This window comes from Kuraishia capsulata, genomic scaffold (assembly GCF_000576695.1).
Source record: "Kuraishia capsulata CBS 1993 genomic scaffold, Kuraishia_capsulata_scaffold_5, whole genome shotgun sequence".
Lineage (NCBI taxonomy): Eukaryota > Fungi > Ascomycota > Pichiomycetes > Pichiales > Pichiaceae > Kuraishia > Kuraishia capsulata.
In genome coordinates, this window is record NW_019172954.1 from 949,307 (window position 1) to 968,996 (window position 19,690).

A 19,690-nucleotide genomic window follows, 5' to 3' on the forward strand; every position below is an offset into this window, starting at 1 on the left:
TTGTAAGCGCAGGTCTAACATTTTTGGTCTTATAGCGTCTTGTGTGTTGGAAACCTCAGTTTCCAAGTTTTGTCACCAGATCCACGTTTGTTCCAGGTGTATCCCCCTGATCCACAAAACTTGACCTCTTACACCTTTTTGGCTGGCTAGTCTACACAGAGTACTCTAGTTCTTCCCCTGTTTTTTTGCCGGATTATACACCAATATCACCGTGTATTACGACCAAGGATATATTGCTGAACAATGTAAGTGAATTTTATTGGCGTGACCTCTGTTGGCTTCTCTTGCCTTCATGTTGCTTTGTTATGGGCACAGCATTACTAACAGAAGTGAAACGCAGGGATCTCCGGGTTGGAAGAAAGTACAGAATCGGCCGTAAGATCGGCTCAGGATCTTTTGGAGATATCTATCTCGGCACCAATATCATTTCCGGTGAGGAAGTGGCCATCAAATTGGAGAACATTCGCGCGAAACACCCTCAACTTGAATACGAGGCAAAGGTGTACAAAGCGCTATGCGGAGGAGTGGGAATTCCATTTATCAGGTGGTTCGGAACCGAATGCGATTACAACGCCATGGTGATGGATCTTTTGGGACCTTCTTTGGAAGATTTGTTCAACTATTGCAATCGGAAGTTCTCGTATAAGACGGTGCTGCTGCTGGCAGACCAACTGCTTTGCCGTATCGAGTTTGTACACGCCAGATGTTTCATACATCGTGATATCAAGCCGGATAACTTCCTTATGGGAATAGGCAAGAAAGGCTCTCAGGTCAACATGATCGACTTCGGTTTGGCCAAGAAGTTTCGTGATCCAAGGACGCATTTGCACATCCCTTACAAAGAGAACAAGAACCTCACGGGAACGGCCAGATACGCCTCCATCAACACACATCTAGGAATTGAGCAATCAAGGCGGGATGATTTGGAGTCCTTGGGCTACGTTTTGGTGTACTTTTTGCGGGGATCTCTCCCATGGCAAGGTCTGAAGGCTGCTTCTAAGAGGCAGAAGTACGATCGTATCCTGGAGAAGAAGATGGCCACTCCGGGCGAGGTTTTGGCCAGAGGATTACCCACAGAGTTTGTGCACTATTTGACATATGTCAGATCGTTGCGTTTCGAGGACAAGCCGGACTACATATATCTGAGAAGACTGTTCAGAGATCTTTTCATAAGGGAGAATTACCAGGCAGACTATGTGTTTGACTGGACGGTGTTCAAGATACAGCTACACCAGCAGCACAGACAGCAACAACTTCAGAAGCAGCAGCAGAAAGTGACGGATGGCGAGCAGCAAGACCCAGCAGAAGAAGGCGCTATTCAGGGGCAGATAGAAGCCCAGGCTCAAGTACAGTCACAAGCTATTCCCGTGAATGCAGCAAATAACAGCAACAACAAGATGATGTACTACTCGGAATCACCTCCTCAGCAGCAGGTGCGGCCGTTACTTCAACAGCAGCAACAGGCGCAAACAAGCCGTGCGATTGGTGGAGTGGAAAGTCCATACTTAGGCAGAATGACGACAAGCCAGGTACCACAGCCGGTACAGCCTATACAGTCTCAGCAGACCCAACAGGCTCCGCTGTCAACATCCGAGCAACAGGCTCAACAGCAGCAACAATTAAAGAATCTCCAGTGGTTGTGATGGAGAACACATAATAGTTGTGAACCTCCTGTGACTGATACTGTTGATAGTCCATCAGACTGTGTCAAGTCAAAGCCAGTTGCTTTTTGAGATTCGTCGCATACTCATACTCATTTCTAAAAATCACACATCGAAATAGCAGGCTCGTAGAAAGTGTATGTACTGGTGTTCATATTGGCTTATTGACTATTGTAAAAGTTTTCATATGTACGGGTATACTTGCGCACTTTCCTTCATAGCTCGCTATGGGGTAAATGCGCTGGTGCATAAGCTGACGCATAATCTTATGTACTAACTGATGTTCATATTTGTGCATATGGATATACCTTTCTATATCCTCCTATATTCTACTATAACATACGCACCCATAATCTCATTCCCCGTGAGCAATCTTGCTGATCAAGGAATACGCAATGCTTTGGCGGAATGGAAGACGGATCTTTTCTGCCTCCGTACCATCCTTTCCGGTAAGATCTTCTGATTCAGTAATGTCCTTGATAAGAGCAGTGTCGATCCACTTGACCTCCTCCATTTCTTTGTCGTGTTCAATGTTGATAACTTCGTTAACCCCGTTGAATTCAACTTCAGCAACACACCCAATCATCAGACTAGCGGGAAACGGCCACGGTTGCGAGTTGATAATCTTCACAGCAGAAGCCTTACATCCAGTCTCTTCCCATATCTCACGAATAGAAGCCTCTTCAATCGTTTCACCAGGTTCCATGAATCCAGCAATAGTTGAGAACATGCGAACTCCAGTTACAGGGTCAGCAGCATGGCGCCTATTGTGCCCCAACAGAGTCTTGGACCCGTCCGCAGAAACAACCCCAATAATAACCACAGGATCCGATCTAGGGAAACACACGTTGTTGACACTTGTACGCTTAACAGGACACGATTGATCTGGTCCTGAGGTACAATAGAGACGTGTACCCGCATCCTGCGGGATCACTACACTTCCACATCCAGGACACCTTTGGTTGCGCATCAGCCAGTCGAGATATGTCTTTCCATAACCAAACAGAGCCGCTTCGTTGTACTCAAATCCGAGAATACTCATCATAGAGTGTCCTGGGTAGGCTTTTGCACCATCGGAAGCTGATCCGGCAAACAGATAATCCTTGAGCTGTTGCGAGCGAGTTATGTCAACTGCTAGGTAGGCCACTCCCTCATAGCCATTATAGCGGTGTCTGGTGATTCCTTTAGCAGAATTCCCAAAAACCCGGAGTTGAGAGTCCAAAGGGTTAGAGCTGAACAAATGTGGCCTCTCCGCTCCGGTTTCATCCAGACCTAGGAAAACCGCGGTGATCTCTTCACGCACATCCACACTGGACTGGTCATTTCGCTCTGCCCATTGTTCAAGAACGGCAATTAGATGCGCAGGCAAAGATGCCAATTCCACAACTAGCAGTTTGGATTTGCCCTCTGTATCTACCAAAACAGGTGCAACATCGTTCTTATCACCCTGGACATAGAATGTCAATCTGGTGGTGCCGGTTCCGCTAATCAGGGAAGACACAAACTTGGAGTCGCTTCTCAGAAACGAAACCCGGTTCAATGACGTGGACGTCCCGAAGTAAATATCCGACATACTTTAGATGGGAGTTGAGATAATAAATACAAACGCAAAAATTCTACGTAGGCCTCGGTGGTTTAATGCTGTATATTACAAATACGAAAGGGTGGGGTGTGGGAGGAGCCAGGGCTTCTTGACCAGGGCGAAATTATGGTTAAGAACGATGGCCGTTCCAGTATCAACCCTAACCTGGCACATTTATCTCTGAGGGAACTGTGTGGATCGGTTTTGGGTATTGTAAATTCCGGCAGCACGTTGAGCAGCAACCTGTGGATTGCTCATCACGCGTTGCTGCATTTGAGGAGTAAGACCCGCTTGTTGGGCGCGAGCCCTCATCAAAGCCTGGGCCTGTTGTTGAGCACGGGCTTGAGCGAGATCCTGGCCAGACAGGGGAGAGTGGTGTTGCTGTGACTGTTGTGGTTGGCCCTGACCAGCCTGCTGGCGTGGAACACCCTGGTGTGGTACACGCTGGGGTGACCGAACTAAGTAGTAATAGTCGTCCACTTTATCAACATCCACCACGGCAGTTCTTCCATTGAGTCCACCGAGTGGGTTCGCGGCAATTCGCGGCAAAATTGCTCCTGCAAACATCTCACGCATTCGCAGAAACTGTGAACGACTCCGTACAGGCATAATGGTGCGGCGTTCCAGTGGCAGAGGATACGATCTCATGACTCCCTCCAATACCTGTTGGGTTTCCTCGTCGTCGTCCAGCGGGATCGAGGAAGCGTGGAGCATGTCCTCCTGTGCAGCCTGAGCAGCGGCTGCGCCAGCGACTAGTTTGGCCTGGTTTTTCCGCTGATACGCAGCCAACAACTGGTCGTATGGAGCAGACCTTCCTGGAACAGCACGTTTGGCACCCATCGAATGTGTCTTGCACGTTAGCGAACGTGCACAGAACCCATTGTTAGGTAGGGCAACACCACACTGTTTCTCCACATCAACAGGTCCTTTTTCCTTGGAGGATGGCTTTGTCTTCTCCTTCTTCCGCTTCTTTTCTTTGACGGCCTTGGCTTTCTTGCCTTTAGGTGGATGTTCAGGTGGGACAGGTGTGTTTTCTTTGGCTTCAAATTCAGCTTCGAGCCTCCGCTTTTTGGGGACTCGGGATTTAGCCGAATTTGCAGAATTTGAAGACGACCTCATGCAAGATTCAATATGGGCGGCCATATGTGTTTCGAGAAAGGGGCGGTCACAATGATTGCAAATCCTATATGGAACAGGCGAGCTCAGCGGATTCTTCACAAAGGCAGGACCAGAGTTGGACTCGCTCGGCACACCCTGAAGAGTCTCGAGGTACTGGCCGAGGTCCTTCCAGATCTTTACCTTGGAAGAGTCGGTGCTCGCGGAGTGTCCGAGTGCCGAGATCTTTTTGTCGATACTCGGGCCGAGTGCGTCGGAAAGGGCTCGTTCGGATATGCTCGGGGGTCTCTTTGACATCTATTGAGGCGGATGCTGGAGCCCAAGAAAAAAAAAAGATGAAAACCGGGAAAGATGGAGAAGCTTGGGAGCTTATTTCACACACCAGAGCTAAAACGGGATTCGAACAGCATGGTCAATGGCCCTGGTTTTAGTGTCTCACCCAATGGTGTATACACGCCGGATGTTTCGGGCACGATGTCCCTTTTAGTGCCCACGGTCACGTGATCTGCTTATCCGCAGGGTTCTTGGCAATGCGCGGCTAAATGTGGGGTAAGGTGGGGCTTCTGCATCTGACCTGCCCCTCCGCGTAAAGAAATTTTGCTAATGATCCTCCGTGAGCTCCACAATGGATGACTAGACTCTGATAAAGTCTGTGAAGAACGCGTGCCCCTCTTCTAGGGCTGGTTTAAAAACCCAGACGTGTTCTGCGAGAGCAGACTGGTGAACTTTTACGAGAAGTATAGTTCTATCACTGTTCGTGACCCTAAAACCACGCCTAAAAACAAAGCCATGGCTGAATTACAGACCAAGACCTCACTGGAACACATTGAGACCAACATCTCATCTAAGTCGCGAGGGGATGAGTATATTGAGGAGGCGCGTGCTATGGGCTTGCCAGATTTTCATCTCAAAGATGAGGAATGGCATGCTGAAATGCACAAAAAGCTCCTGTGGAAGATCGATACTCGTATGCTGCCATTGCTGATCTTGATGTACTTACTAAACTTCCTAGACAGATCCAATCTTTCACAAGCCAAACTCGGAACTTATGTCGAGGATCTGAAACTGAAAGGAAACGACTTCAACACCATCACTTCGGTGCTTTTTGCTGGTTATATTTTGATGCAATTGCCTTCAAATCTGCTTTTGACCCGTGTCAGGCCTTCCCTCTATATCTGTGCTTGTGTTACTCTGTGGGGAGTTGTTTCTACATGCCAAGCAGCAGTGCACTCCAAGGGGGCAGCTATTGCTTGTCGGTTCTTTCTGGGTGTTGTGGAAGCCCCATTCTTTCCTGGTGTAATGATGATTATGTCTTCTTGGTACAAGCGTGAAGAACTGGGTCACCGTTATGCCCTCTTCTATGCTGGATCTGCTCTGGCCAATATGTTTGGAGGTCTGATTGGAGCTGGTGTTTTGAACAACCTTAACGGTACTCACGGAATTGCTGCCTGGCGCTGGCTCTTCATCATCGAGGGAGTCGCTACGATTGGTGTGGCCATCATCTCGTCACTTTTCCTTCCAGACTACCCTAAGACCACCAAATGGCTAACCCAAGAAGAGCGTGATTACGCTCAATGGAGACTAGTTAAGGACATTGGTAAGGGTGATGAGGGTGACTCTGTTACCATTAAACAGGCTGTTATCATGGCTTTCAAAGATTACCGCATGTATCTATTCATTGTCGCCCAGCACTGCAACTTGCTTGCCCAGTCCTTCACCTACTTTTTCCCTTCCATTGTCAAGACCCTCGGTTTTGGCACCACTGAGACTTTGCTTTTGACGGTCCCAGTGTGGTTTGCTACTTTTTTGAGTGCGTTGATAGTTTCGTACCATTCCTCCCGTACCAATGAACGGTGCTACCATATCGCCATTTCCATGTTGGTTGCCATGATTGGAAACATTATTTCAGTTTCCACCACCAAGACAGGCCCACGTTTCTTCGCTATGTTTTTGATGCCTATGGGTGCGTTGCCTGCCTTCCAGTTGATCCTGACGTGGGTTGCCAATTCGTTTCCAAGACCTCTAGCCAAGAGATCTGCTTGTATTGCTACAGTCAACATGTTGGGTAACATCGCCTCCATCTATGGTTCATACATGTACCCAGACTCTCAGAAGCCTCGGTATGAAGTTGGTGGGTCCATCACTGCAGCTGTATGTCTCGTGTGTGCAATTATGGCTATCGTGATCCGCTTTGTGCTGAAGCACGAGAACCGCAAATTGGAACTCCACGAGCAGGAGGTTCTGGAAGGAGAAGATCCTCACGGTGTTGACGAGAAGGTTTGGGGATTCCGTTATATTCTTTAGTTTTTTCAGAGGTGCTAGACATGATTTAAAACCGTATTTCATAGCTATAGTGAAGATGTAGAGGGAGAACTTTTGTAGGATATGGCGATCGCCATATATTCAGGCTTTTGCATTGAAAAATGTGTGAATAATAAGACTCTGCTTGATATCAAAGAGTCCAGGAGTACTTTTGGGTCTAAATAAACAAAAACAGCACAAACGACAAAACCGCAAAAAGAGATGTTTTCTCGATAGCACCGCCGTTGGTTTGGATTTCGCTCACAGTTGCTGGAGATGTGTAGCTGGATCCAGAGATTGAGCTCGAGCTCGAGCTAGACTCAGGCAAGACACACTTGTTAGTGGTGCAGGTAATAGTCAAAACCTCGGTGGACTCGGTGTAAGAGACTGCTCCAGCAGGGTTTGTGGAGCATGGGACGACGGTGGTAACGGTCGTAACCAGCAAAGAAGTGGATTCGGATTGACTGTCTGAGCTCAATGTGGTTAAAGTATGATTTCCATAGCCAGCAGAGTAGATACTGCTGAACGTAGACATAGGATAAATAGAGGTGGAAGCCGAAGTGGTCGAGGTCGTGTTGGTGATGTTGTGTTCCAAAGTTGGAAGTTTCACTTTAAAGATCAACGATTGACTGTCAAGATTAGCACCAGTAGAGTCAGCGTAAGGGAACCTTCCAAAATTCATGAAACCGTTCTGCGTGATGAAGTCATCATCAGAAGCAATCAGCAGATAAAATTCGTCAGTGGTTCCTTCTACTGGGAAAACGTCCATAGACTCCCATTTCTCATTCAACAAAAACTCGTTGTCATCACCTCCGTTGTGTAGACCAAATTTAGTTAACTCGTTAGCATCGTTAATGTCAACTAGAGGATGGCATACAGCTGGAGTAATTGAGTCAATAAGATTGCCAGATGGAGCAATTGAGTCCGTGGCTCCGTCATAAAGTCCGAGGATGTCAGAAGCATTCGATAGTCCGTAGACACAAATCTTGCGGTAGATTGAAGTTGTGTCATCCTGGGCTCTTCCATGACCAGAGTCACGGGCTAAAACCAAAAACTTGTCGTCAGCCAGGTATAAAATCTCAGATTGGGCTGCTGTGCGCGGGTTAGCACTGGCCTTCTTCGTTGGATCAGTGAAGGTTGGCAGTTCCAAAACGTACTCTGCAACAGCTTCGAGAGTCGAGAGATCGTACTTAATCATTCTAGCGTTATTGTTGGAGGTTTTCGAGTCACCACCATCTTGAGTCAAGGCAGACTGTATCAGCAGATAACCGTACTTGGCGTCTGGTGAGATGGTCATGCCCTCAAAACCCTGATTATCCACTCTTCCAGAGTCAGTATCACCAGAGTCCAGCGATGGATCATATATTGGGGCAGAATCTGCAGAGAAGGAGATTGCGCTCTTCCTTCTCGGCAAGAACGCACTTGGTGGCTGGAAAGCTGCTTGAAGGATACCGTCCCCGCCAAACCTGTAGGAATAAGGTCCGTACTCATCGCTGATCCAGAAGCCATTTTCGATATCACCACCAATAAGCTCTACAGCCTCGGAATCAAGACAGACGGTATACCCACCGCCTCCAGCACCACCAAAACCGTCGCCGCTATATCTCACGGCTGGCAGGTCAGGGAACCCATCGAAATCAATTGTAGAGTTACAGTCTAGTCCAGACATCACAGTTCCGCTCGGATCACGAAGAAGAATAGAGTCCTCATAATTCCACACAATGTTCTGATCCGAGGATGAGGAGGCTGGAGTAAATGTTACTCCCAACTTGTAGAGGCGGTTGGCAAAATTGAGAGTTCCATTGGTATTCCAGCCTCTGTCTGGTAATCCGTATACAGTGAAGGAATACACCAAGTTTCCGTCTGAATCCTTCGAGGTGGTGATTGTGTTCTTCTGAATCTTAAGCGAGGATCCAATCGAAATGGTGTCTCCAAACTTGTCAACAGTGCTGCCTGAAAGAGCACCATAACCAACTAATCCCTCGTATACAAAGTCAATACCGTCAATGCTGATAGAGCTCACTGGATCATCCGCAGAAAGGTTGTCAGGAACAAAAGATGCTGATGAAGTTGTGACCGCGATTGCGGCAGCCAACAGGCTTCTGTAGCTCACCATTGTCTATCTGGGGTTGAACCATTGTCAGACCACCAGCTCCGGCACCAGTGCCGATATATATATATACAATATTCTGGCTTTTATGCAAACTGATATTCCAAATGGGCAACATATTGAGCCTTGAATCACCCGTTTTGGGTCTTTAAAATCCCTCGAGAATGAGCCTGATGTACCTCGTGCGTCTTCGTATATCCAAAAGAGCGATTGCTAGCTGTACATCGCACGTGTAGACCGAAAGGGGTCAGTTGATAGTGGGGTGGCTCAAAACATCTCAATCAAACCAACTGAATTGCCATATTGGGCATAAACATTTGCAAAACTCTGCCATGGTTGTATCGACTTGGAGGGTATCTGCCGTATCTGCCGCGCGGCTTAATCGACCCACGTGCTGTGTGGGGTCACCACATTACCAAATTTGGAACAATCGGTGATTTTTGAGGCTAGCAGAGGATTTTGAAATTCTTTCGGGTATAAGCGAATCACTAAGACAAATTTGGTCTCTTAGAACCGAGTCTGGGCCTCTGGGGAGGTGGTGCACGTTCAGTGCCAATGCAGTGTATGTGGGCACGACAAGCATTCATTGTTAAATTTGCTGGTTTCAATAAGGTGTTCGATTCTTGTTTAGAAAGACAACTTGGCCTTAAAATGCACAATTTGCCACAGTCTTTATTTGCAGCGATTACTTGAGGTTTGAGGGACCCGTAATCGATATATGAGGGCCACTATACCAAGAACCAACATCCGGGGTAATAGCCCCATGCAAACCCTCAGTTTCATAGCCGCTAGAACGGTATATTCTTGAAAGAGTAGCGCATCAATTTTCTCTGAACATAGCTTTACCCAGTTTGAAGTATTGTACTTATCCGAGAACTTGCCGGGACGCCATAAACGTTCTTAAACAGACATTGAAGCGATAACACGTAAGCCGCAGCGTTATGAGCCGCACTACAGCTGGTTCAGGTCCGTGTTGCCCTCATTTGTATCACGTGGTTGTCATTTGTGTTTCACACGCCCTTCATCTCATGCCCGCTGAGAAAAGAGAATTTGTCAAGCTGACAACCATAAGAGTGTCCTATAAAGAAGCTCACGAAGAAATAGTCTGCACTTGCTTAAACTGATTATTCTCTAGATTCAAATATGTCTGCCTCCGTTGAAACTTCATTGGCATACGCCTCCCTGATCTTGGCCGACTCTGACATTGAGATCAGCGCCGACAACCTGGCCACCTTGACCGAGAAGGCCAACGTCCAGGTCGACAAGATCTGGACCACTTTGTTCGCCAAGGCTTTGGACGGCAAGGACCTCAAGGAGTTCTTCTTCAACTTCAGCGCTGCTCCAGCTGCTGGTGCTGCCGCCGGTGCTGCCGGTGCTGCTGCTGGCTCTGCCGCCGCTGAGGAGGCTGAGGAGGAGAAGGTTGAGGAGAAGGAGGAATCCGACGACGACATGGGATTCGGTTTGTTCGACTAAGCGAATTATCATGATGTCAAATTTAGAAAGGAGGTGTGAAGGGATGTGTGGTGAAACACAGGGTACTGATTAGGCCTACAATGTATAGCAACTGCAATTCTCTTTGACTATCAGCGTGTAGTATCGTAAGGCTGTCATGAGCCAATAGGTATGGTCTTATTAGCTAGGAAAAGGGAAGACTTTGGCATAGGAAGCACGAAATTTTAGGTAGCGTTAAGTACCGGCATTATGAAGCTCATTTAGGGCCCATTTACGGTATAGCTCAACCTTGCCAGCCTAGATATTTTACTACAGAGTATAATAACAATTATTTTAATGACATCCAAAAGGCAAAAACTATTAAGTTCTACGCTTATTTCTTCTTGTCAGCTTCGGCTTCGGCCTTCTCGGCAGCACGCTTCGCTCTGACACCCTTGTACTTCTTGTCGGACTTGGCCAGACGCAAGGTTCTGTAGGCGGTCTGCTCTGGAACAACAACGGCTCTTGGGGTCACGTCAACAACTGGCTGGACAACTGGGAAGGCAGCTGGAGTGATGATCTGCTCAACGGCCTTGTACTCGGCAGCTGGGGTGGCCTTTCCAAAGACAATCAGCTTAGACTTGTACTCGGTGAGTCTGTCAACGTTAACCTTGAATCCCTCCTCGGATCTGTTCTGACGTCTGTGGTCGACAGCAATTCCAACGGTTCTAGCGTACTTGGCGGAGAGTCCGACAGCCTTGAGCTCAGCAAGGGAGAAACCCTTACCTTCTCTGACCTTTCTGTTGTACTTGATGGTTGGGGCTCTGACGATAGGTCTCAAAGAGTCGATTGGCTTAGGAGCCAGTCTAGCACTCTTGGCAGCTCTAGCTTGACGTCTAGAAGCCTTCTTACCGGCCTGGTCCAAGTGGACACGGACACGTTCTTGCCAGTGCTTTCTGAAATGGTTCTTTAAGAGTGGGAGATTCTTGGAGATAGCTGGGGTCAAAGTTAGTATTGAATCGGAGTGGGTAAATCGTATGACGACAATCTCTTCATCGCCTCCGCTAGACTGAATAATCACATACCCATTTTATAACAATCTTGATGTGTATGTAGTTACCAGGAATGTGTGATACCGTCAAAGAAAGCCGAATTTTTTTCACCAGGTTTGTCGTTTGGGAGGGATTTGTTCGTTGGTTGGTACACTCTGAGATGTTGCCAAATAATGGTGGAAGCACGCACTTTTCGCCCATGTTTCTATTGTCTGTGTAAATGTTGAACTGTGCCATGCGTAATCACAATACCTTGAAATTTCCCCAAACGGAAGTCACAGTCACAGCCGATTTCGAGGGAGGGCACCTCCCAATTTTTATCCTGCGTTCAACTTTTCATCTTCACGCAGGCTTCCACTCCTCTTTCAACATCGGATTCACAAAGTATCATCTTCATCATGTCTTCTCCATCTGTTCAGGTATGTTATATTACTGTTGTTGAACGCGGGCTGTTTTGTAACGTCCTGGGGTGTCTTACGGAGCCTCGAGAGGAATGTTCAAAGACATAAGCAAAGACGCCATAAGTGCTCTGAGGTGAAGACCCCATAAGTCTTACAGTCTTCCAGATATTTGGCTCAAACTGCTCAGCTCCTTCTATACATTGATCCAAATTCCAGTACTAACCCTTCCCAGACCTTCGGTAAGAAGAGAAACGCCACAGCCGTTGCCCACGTCAAGGCCGGCAGAGGCCTCATCAAGATCAACGGTTCCCCAATCACCCTTGTCGAGCCAGAAATCCTGAGACACAAGGTGTACGAGCCACTTCTGCTTGTTGGCCTTGACAAATTCGCACACATCGACATCAGAATCAAGGTCACCGGTGGTGGACACGTCTCCCAGGTCTACGCCATTAGACAGGCCATTGCCAAGGGTCTCGTTGCCTACACCCAGAAGTACGTCGATGAGGCTACCAAGAACGAGCTCAAGAAGGTTTTCACCACTTACGACAGAACCCTGTTGGTTGCTGACCCAAGAAGAATGGAGCCAAAGAAGTTTGGTGGTCGTGGTGCCCGTGCCAGATTCCAAAAGTCTTACCGTTAAGGCGTGTGGAAAGAGGAGAGCTGTGTGTGTGGCGCGGTCCACGTGGAAGAGGTACTATATCGTATTGTATATCTTATGAAAAATACATAATTTGCCGTATGAGTGGAGCGTGAAGTAGTGGAGCTAATCTGCCATTGTATGAAAAACTATTGATTCAGTCGCTTAGTGAGATTATACTGGGAATACTATGGACCGATTCGAAAAGGAGATCATAAAATTCCAAAATCTTCAAATCATAGCATAATAGTGTCACAATAAGTATATGGTATAAGATTATACTAAAGCATTAAGCTGCTATCTTCACAAATTGATATGCCTACCCAACACCAGTTTTCTATAGATCATATACATGACCCGCAATTCAACATTTCAACGCCATTGTTTCACCACTCACAAATGGTTACCAGATGGCCATAAATAAATCATTATCACCCTAATCTAAAGCTATTTGCAATTATTTTTCACTCACTTTTCATACACAAAGCCGTTAAACCACAACTCTCCAAAAACCGTGACTCTCTCCCGCACACGACCCACATGCAGGCAGAGTCACACCAAAATCTGGAAAATTACATTTTGGTTCTTTATAAAGGGCTGAAGACTCCCCAGTTTGAAGCACTTCCAGTCCGAATATCGAACTTGTTGAAAGCCCCTCTAGCTACCAGGATCTACATCTTATACTCACAATGTCCCACGACGCGCTCTCCGCCGAGCACAGAAAGATGGTCTCTGCCCATCTCACAGAGACCGACCCCGAGGTCGAGTCCATCATCAAGGATGAGATTGACAGACAGAGACACTCGATTGTTCTGATTGCTTCTGAAAATTTCACCTCAACCTCCGTGTTTGACGCTTTGGGAACCCCCATGTGTAACAAGTACTCGGAGGGTTACCCTGGCGCGCGTTACTACGGTGGTAATGAGCACATTGACCGCATGGAACTTCTTTGCCAGGCCCGTGCTTTGACCGCGTTCAACGTGGAGGCCGACAAATGGGGAGTCAATGTCCAGACTCTTTCGGGATCACCAGCTAACTTGCAAGTTTACCAGGCTATTATGAAGCCACACGACAGATTGATGGGACTGGATCTTCCCCATGGAGGTCATCTGTCGCACGGTTACCAGACTGACACAAGAAAAATTTCTGCAGTTTCCACATATTTCGAGACCATGCCTTACAGGGTTGACCTCGAGACTGGAATTATCGACTACGATATGCTTGAGAAGACTGCCATTCTCTACAGACCCAAGGTGCTCGTTGCTGGTACCTCTGCCTACTGCCGTCTCATCGACTACAAGAGAATGCGCGAGATTGCCGATAAGGTGGGAGCCTACCTCGTCGTGGACATGGCCCACATTTCTGGTCTGATTGCCGCTGGCGTTATTCCTTCTCCATTCGAGTATGCCGACATCGTCACCACCACTACCCACAAGTCTCTTCGTGGTCCAAGAGGTGCAATGATCTTTTTCCGCAAGGGTGTTCGTTCAGTGAACCCAAAGACCGGTAAGGAAGTGTACTACGATCTCGAGAACCCTATCAACTTCTCGGTTTTCCCAGGACACCAAGGTGGTCCTCACAACCACACCATTGCTGCTCTGGCCACTGCCTTGAAGCAGGCCCACACTCCAGAGTTCAAGGAGTACCAGGAGCAGGTTTTGAAGAACGCAAAGACTCTTGAAGCTGAGTTCAAGACTCGTGGCTACAAGCTCGTGAGTGACGGTACCGACTCCCACATGGTTTTGGTATCTCTGCGTGACAAGGGAATCGACGGTGCTCGTATTGAGACCGTCTGCGAGAACATTAACATTGCGCTCAACAAGAACTCTATTCCAGGTGACAAGTCTGCTCTTGTTCCCGGTGGAGTGCGTATTGGGGCTCCAGCCATGACTACTCGTGGTGCCTCGCAAGAGGACTTTGTCAAGATTGTGGACTACATCGACCAGGCTGTCAAGATCGCCAAGCGTGTTCAGTCCGAGCTTCCAACCGAGGCCAACAAGCTCAAGGACTTTAAGAAGAAGATTGTTGAAGGTTCTGAGGAGTTGACCCAACTCAAGTCGGAGATTTCCGAGTGGGCTGGCCAGTTTCCTCTTTCTGTTTAGGAGTAATAAAATTTTAGTTGTGATTCAGTATGTTTCGGGGAAGTAGCAGATAAGCCGTAAATTTGAGCTTTTTTGGCAAGTTTTAGCGACTTATGGTGCTCTGGGAAATTTTCAAGTCTCTGATTTCAAGTTAGCGATCAGCAAATGAGCTTCCTACAATATCACATGACACTCAATTCTAATTCAGTTTATATGACCAAATCTTTTAATTTGAAAGAACTATTTAATGCGCAGCTAAACTGACAATATCGTGAACAAGTGTTGGAAGTGATGTCCTCGGTCACGTCTTCGATCAAGTCTTGGACCAGGTTTCAGGCCGAGTTTCTTCCTTCCAAAAGTCTCCAATGCTTCCAAATCTTGCCAATAACATTTAAGAACTGTACCCATTCTCCTTCAATGCCTCCTGGATAACCTCAAAGCATATCTCAAGATCACGTCTTCCCTCGCCCAAGGCAGAGACACCCATGTGTCCGATACGGAAGTAGTCATCCTTAATACCCTTGTAAATACCGGTTGCCAATTGAATGCCTCTGGCACCAACACTCTTCAAAAATGCTGGTCCGTTGATGGACTCTGGAAAGTAGTAGCCAGACACTCCGTGGGCTCCAACACCCGGCTTGGCCAGACACTTGATCCCGATGGAGTCAAGGTTGGATCTGAGTTTTTCAGCTACGACCGCATTCTTGGCGATACGAGCATCTAGATCTGGAACGATCTCCTTGAGAGAAACATCAAGAGCGTGAATCAACTGAACTGGAGGTGTAGCAAAGTAAGCACCTGCACCAGACTCGTATGCCTTCATGATTGGAATCCACTTCTGCAAGTTCGAGTAATAAGTCCTTGGCTTAACAGTCTTAGCCTTCTCCAGTGCACGCTTGGACGCGAATGAGATAGAAAGACCAGGTGGAACATCGACACCTTTCTGGGAGGCAGTGAGCACGTAGTCCAGTCCCCACTTGTCAAACTCGAGAGTTTCAACTGCAACCGAGCAAACACCATCAACGATAATCAGGGTCGTTGGTGAGACCCTTTTGACGAGCTCTGCGTACTTTTCGACGTCCATAAGTACACCAGAAGAAGTATCCACATGGGTGATGGTGATCACGGCATATGGCTCTTTGTCATCAACAGCCTTCTTCAGCGCATCTTCAACCTTGCTGAAGGATACAACATCACCAAGTGGTGCTGGCAACACATCCACACGGTCAGTAAAGACCTTAAGACAGTCGGCAAATGCATCAGAGAAGAATCCCGTCGAGAGGAGCAGAACACGTTCGTTCTCGGTCAAAAAGTTGGACCCAACAATCTCCCATCCGAGAGTTCCGGAAGCGGAGATCACCAGTGGTTGGGCATCGGGGTCCGTGGACTTGAACAGCTTGCGGGTGTTCTTCAAGGCGCTTTGGAATACAGCGACAAAGTCTGGTCCTGTATGAGCCTGAGCTGGATAGGCATTTGCTGCCAGAACGGCGTCGGTGAACTCAATTGGTCCCGGAATAAGTGTGAGCTTGTGGGCTTCCTGTGTGGAAGATGGAATGTCGATAAATGCCATTGTGAGATAGATTTATATTGGTTGTGGTCGGTGTGGAAAAAGAGCGGATGGCTCCGACAGTTAAATACTACCGGCAATTGGGACCGCATCGGGTAAGTTTGCGGGGGTGGTTGGTGCACGTATTGAATGCGTGGGATGCGTGGGATGTGGACAAAAGATGGTTAATATATGGGGATATTAAGAAAATTGAGGAAAGAAAAAGAAAAACTAGTGTTTGCAAAAGTAAATGAGAAAGTGGCTAAATTAGGCCTATATGGGTGTGAAGGGTGATTTCATGAAACAATCCTGGGCGTCGAGATATCCCCAGAGTGAAATTTCTATGTCTGCATCTAAGTCTACATTTAATTGTCTCCACATACCTGTGAAACAAATACAATGTTCATATACACATACACTGCTCACGGAAATCCACTCCGTCATCTCAAAAACAGCTCCTTTTTCTACTTCACTTCTTCACTTCTTCACCTTCCTCTTCTTCTTCTGCTTAGCCTCATTCTCGTACTTGCTAACCAACCGATCGATCTGCGCCTCGAAGCCAGAGGCCCCCCGATTTTTGCTTTGAATCATCGCTTTGAGCGAGTCCTCGCCATCTGCAATCTTGCGCTTGGCCTTGATCTCCTTTAACATCTCCTCTGCTTCCGCGGCCTCTTTGTCGGTGGCCTTCAAAAGTTTGCGGATCTGTTGCTTTCTGGATTTCTGGTAATTTTTCCATTTGGAATTGCTCTCGAGATCTCCATTCGCGACTAAGTCAGTCACAATTGCAAACACACGCTTCTCTTCTTTTTCTGAGAATTCGAGATGAGGAATCGCCTCGAACAACTTGGGGAAGTCTCCATTGTAATACTCCATAGCCTGCAGAATGTCCTCTATCTCTTCGTCTCCATCCCGGTATGCCTTCTTGTCTTGTTCAATCAATTGCTCGGTGATCTCGACGTCCTGCCTCAGCGAATCAAACAGATCCTTCCAGTTTATGTCGCTTTCAATGTCGTGCTGCTCCAGCGAACCTGTCCGGTCATACTGTTGTCGCCTGGACGCATCTGAGAGAACAAGATATGCAAATTGTACGCGCTCAAAAGCGGTCTTGTCTGACTCGGTAGCCTCTGCTATCTTGTCCGGGTGGTGTTTCAGACACTTTTTGTAGTATGCCTTTTTGATTGTGGCAGGAGGGTCTTCCTTTGCCACTGCGAGAACCTCATAAGGGTCCAGATCGGGAAAAGGGACTGCCATGTTGAAAAGTTGTAGTTCTGAAAAGGGTGATCAAAAATAGAAGACCTCTGTTGAGAGAAACAATCAGTATACAAATATCTGTGCACCTATCTGCTACACGTCTCCGTCTACGCGCCTCTCTTAGACAATATCTTGATTGGTGCACTACTCAAATTTATTTTGGATCGCGCACAACCTCGCATATGCCTTCCGCTTCCGGTGCGAGATATCAACATAAAAGTTAGTCATTCTCCATTATACCTCACTTTCTTCTTCACAGCATCCCTTAATTCCACCATGGTTCACACTGCAGAATACCTCAAGGCCCACGAAACAGATATAGGCTCCATCCTGGCTGGTGGCTACAACCACCCGCTCAGCAGGGAGTGGCAGCACGAGAGACAACTAACGAAGAACATGTTTATCTTCCCACTGTTCATTACCGATGATGCCGATGAAGAGACCCCAATCCCATCATTGCCAAACATCAGCAGATTCGGAGTCAACAAGTTGATTCCTTATCTGAAGCCTCTGGTGGAAAAAGGCTTGAGAGCCGTGATCCTCTTTGGTGTTCCACTTAAGGAAGGAGTCAAAGATCCAGAAGGAACAGCTGCGGATGACCCCGAGGGCCCTGTCATTTCGGCCATCAAAGCTCTAAGAGCGAATTTCCCGGACCTCTACATCATGTGTGACGTGTGTTTGTGCGAGTACACCTCCCATGGTCATTGCGGAATTCTCTACGAAGACGGCACTATCAACCGTGAATTATCTGTGCGGAGAATTGCTGCTGTTGCTGTTAACTACGCTCGCGCTGGAGCAAACTCGGTTGCGCCTTCAGATATGATTGATGGGCGTATTCTCGAAATTAAGCGCGGACTGGTGGACGCCGGGTTGGCCCACAAGACGTTCTTGATGTCGTATGCAGCGAAGTTTAGCGGCAACCTGTACGGACCATTCCGCGATGCTGCTTGTTCGGCACCTTCGCATGGTGATCGCAAATGTTACCAGTTGCCTAGTGGTGGAAAGGGGCTTGCTCACCGTGCTCTGTTGCGTGATGTCTCAGAGGGAACCGATGGTATTATCGTCAAGCCATCCACTTTCTATCTGGATGTGGTTGCCGATGCTTCTCGTCTTTGCCAGGATTATCCTCTCTGTGTTTACCAGGTGAGTGGAGAGTATGCCATGTTGCATGCAGCTGCTTCCAAGAATGTTGTTGACTTGAAGTCCATTGCGTACGAGTCCCATTACGGCTTCCTGAGGGCTGGTGCGAGACTCATCATCAGCTATTTCACCCCAGAGTTTTTGGACTGGCTATCTGAAGATGCCAACTAGTGTGGAAGTTTGAGGGTATCTAACATTCTAATTGTACATAGGAACACGAAAAAGAGAATGGAATTGAAATGCCAATGAAATTCAAGCAGCGATGGGCCCGTGCCTTGGTGCTGGCTCTGGCTCTGTCTCTGGAGCATGAACTGGAGCCTCCTCTTGCCCTGCCTCCGATATAACTGTAGATGGAGCGTCTGGTAGAAGCGGACTTTCTGCGACTTTTGGAAACTTCTCCGCCTCGGCTTCTCTTGCCATGCGCTCGAGCTCCTCTTCAACTTCATCCTCCTCTCCCTGAGTCATGGCCTCTCCCAACAGATCGCTCACTTCCTGTTGGTACCGTATTCCTTCTTCTGTATCATCCAAAATCTTCTCAACACGATCAAGACTAGTCTCCTGATTCAGCTGCTTCAATACCTTATTGCCCTGTTCAAGCCCGTATATTACATCTTTCTCGATCAGCTTGAACTCTATTGTGCCAATAAGTTGCTCTAGAGTGTCTGCCTGTGATTGTACTTGCCCAAGCATCGATTCCTGGTGCTTCTTCTTGCGCAATGCTAATAGAGCCCGTTGCCGGTTTCCCTTTGCCACACATTCGCGTGCGATCTGTTCTTCCCTCTTCACCACCGCCGCAATCCGTTGCTGCGACCTGTTCAGCTTGTCTCGCTGTAGCTTCAGCTGCAGAATGGCCCTGTCCTGTGACGTCACTTTGGGCGGCTTTCCGCTAGATGGTGCGTTACCCATGTGTGGAAATTGTGCCTGGAAACAAGTGTGTAATGTGGCCGTTTAACCAAAGAGAACAGCACCCTTGTCCTGACCTCACGCAGGGAGATAGGCTGAATCCTGATAGCGTGAAGTTTGATAGATGCACGACCAAAGTCCCGCAAGTCGAAGGGGTTGCGTTGGGTGTATTATGTACGGACCTAGACTGTATTTATGGGGAATATACTAGAGATAAGCTATATGAGCAGTGTTTTTGTTTTCCCACGCGTTTTCAGACAAAACCCAGGGTTTTTGGGTGAAAATTGAGACCCTTTCCTGTCCTCTTCTGATGTCACTGCCACGGCACTGCCAAAGACGTGAAATCAACGCACACCGCGACGGCTTGCAGAGTTAAGATTGGTTTCTAATTTATTTCAAGTATACAAACACATTCAGCAAATAAAATACCTTAATCACACCGCAAATGACCTCAAAGAGCAGGACCACCTCTATGCAT

General features: G+C 47.6%; 13 protein-coding genes across 13 annotated transcripts; 6 read left to right on the forward strand and 7 right to left on the reverse strand.

Annotated features, from left to right (window-relative positions):
- Positions 1-305: 305 nt before the first annotated feature.
- KUCA_T00004491001 (uncharacterized protein) lies at positions 306-1,643 on the forward strand (the record flags this gene model as incomplete). Its single annotated transcript, XM_022601231.1, has 1 exon — positions 306-1,643. The coding sequence occupies one exon, from the start codon at positions 306-308 to the stop codon at positions 1,641-1,643; it is 1,338 nt and encodes a 445-aa protein (XP_022460498.1).
- A 373-nt stretch (positions 1,644-2,016) lies between these two features.
- Positions 2,017-3,234, reverse strand: KUCA_T00004492001 (uncharacterized protein; the record flags this gene model as incomplete). Its single annotated transcript, XM_022601232.1, has 1 exon — positions 2,017-3,234. The coding sequence occupies one exon, from the start codon at positions 3,232-3,234 to the stop codon at positions 2,017-2,019; it is 1,218 nt and encodes a 405-aa protein (XP_022460499.1).
- A 183-nt stretch (positions 3,235-3,417) lies between these two features.
- KUCA_T00004493001 (uncharacterized protein) lies at positions 3,418-4,656 on the reverse strand (the record flags this gene model as incomplete). Its single annotated transcript, XM_022601233.1, has 1 exon — positions 3,418-4,656. One exon carries the CDS (start codon positions 4,654-4,656, stop codon positions 3,418-3,420), a length of 1,239 nt encoding a protein of 412 aa, XP_022460500.1.
- Positions 4,657-5,148: 492 nt separating this feature from the next.
- KUCA_T00004494001 (uncharacterized protein) lies at positions 5,149-6,663 on the forward strand (the record flags this gene model as incomplete). Its single annotated transcript, XM_022601234.1, has 1 exon — positions 5,149-6,663. The coding sequence occupies one exon, from the start codon at positions 5,149-5,151 to the stop codon at positions 6,661-6,663; it is 1,515 nt and encodes a 504-aa protein (XP_022460501.1).
- A 175-nt stretch (positions 6,664-6,838) lies between these two features.
- On the reverse strand, positions 6,839-8,776 carry KUCA_T00004495001 (uncharacterized protein; the record flags this gene model as incomplete). The annotated part of the gene is made up of 1 exon (XM_022601235.1): positions 6,839-8,776. The coding sequence occupies one exon, from the start codon at positions 8,774-8,776 to the stop codon at positions 6,839-6,841; it is 1,938 nt and encodes a 645-aa protein (XP_022460502.1).
- Positions 8,777-9,913: 1,137 nt separating this feature from the next.
- KUCA_T00004496001 (uncharacterized protein) lies at positions 9,914-10,243 on the forward strand (the record flags this gene model as incomplete). The annotated part of the gene is made up of 1 exon (XM_022601236.1): positions 9,914-10,243. One exon carries the CDS (start codon positions 9,914-9,916, stop codon positions 10,241-10,243), a length of 330 nt encoding a protein of 109 aa, XP_022460503.1.
- Positions 10,244-10,595: 352 nt separating this feature from the next.
- Positions 10,596-11,490, reverse strand: KUCA_T00004497001 (uncharacterized protein; the record flags this gene model as incomplete). The annotated part of the gene is made up of 3 exons (XM_022601237.1): positions 10,596-11,197; positions 11,287-11,301; positions 11,406-11,490. The coding sequence occupies 3 exons, from the start codon at positions 11,488-11,490 to the stop codon at positions 10,596-10,598; spliced, it is 702 nt and encodes a 233-aa protein (XP_022460504.1).
- A 161-nt stretch (positions 11,491-11,651) lies between these two features.
- Positions 11,652-12,294, forward strand: KUCA_T00004498001 (uncharacterized protein; the record flags this gene model as incomplete). Its single annotated transcript, XM_022601238.1, has 2 exons — positions 11,652-11,672; positions 11,812-12,294. 2 exons carry the CDS (start codon positions 11,652-11,654, stop codon positions 12,292-12,294), a joined length of 504 nt encoding a protein of 167 aa, XP_022460505.1.
- Positions 12,295-12,980: 686 nt separating this feature from the next.
- KUCA_T00004499001 (uncharacterized protein) lies at positions 12,981-14,393 on the forward strand (the record flags this gene model as incomplete). The annotated part of the gene is made up of 1 exon (XM_022601239.1): positions 12,981-14,393. One exon carries the CDS (start codon positions 12,981-12,983, stop codon positions 14,391-14,393), a length of 1,413 nt encoding a protein of 470 aa, XP_022460506.1.
- A 370-nt stretch (positions 14,394-14,763) lies between these two features.
- Positions 14,764-15,942, reverse strand: KUCA_T00004500001 (uncharacterized protein; the record flags this gene model as incomplete). Its single annotated transcript, XM_022601242.1, has 1 exon — positions 14,764-15,942. The coding sequence occupies one exon, from the start codon at positions 15,940-15,942 to the stop codon at positions 14,764-14,766; it is 1,179 nt and encodes a 392-aa protein (XP_022460507.1).
- A 453-nt stretch (positions 15,943-16,395) lies between these two features.
- KUCA_T00004501001 (uncharacterized protein) lies at positions 16,396-17,169 on the reverse strand (the record flags this gene model as incomplete). Its single annotated transcript, XM_022601243.1, has 1 exon — positions 16,396-17,169. The coding sequence occupies one exon, from the start codon at positions 17,167-17,169 to the stop codon at positions 16,396-16,398; it is 774 nt and encodes a 257-aa protein (XP_022460508.1).
- Positions 17,170-17,445: 276 nt separating this feature from the next.
- On the forward strand, positions 17,446-18,480 carry KUCA_T00004502001 (uncharacterized protein; the record flags this gene model as incomplete). Its single annotated transcript, XM_022601244.1, has 1 exon — positions 17,446-18,480. One exon carries the CDS (start codon positions 17,446-17,448, stop codon positions 18,478-18,480), a length of 1,035 nt encoding a protein of 344 aa, XP_022460509.1.
- Positions 18,481-18,561: 81 nt separating this feature from the next.
- KUCA_T00004503001 (uncharacterized protein) lies at positions 18,562-19,215 on the reverse strand (the record flags this gene model as incomplete). The annotated part of the gene is made up of 1 exon (XM_022601245.1): positions 18,562-19,215. One exon carries the CDS (start codon positions 19,213-19,215, stop codon positions 18,562-18,564), a length of 654 nt encoding a protein of 217 aa, XP_022460510.1.
- Positions 19,216-19,690: the final 475 nt, after the last annotated feature.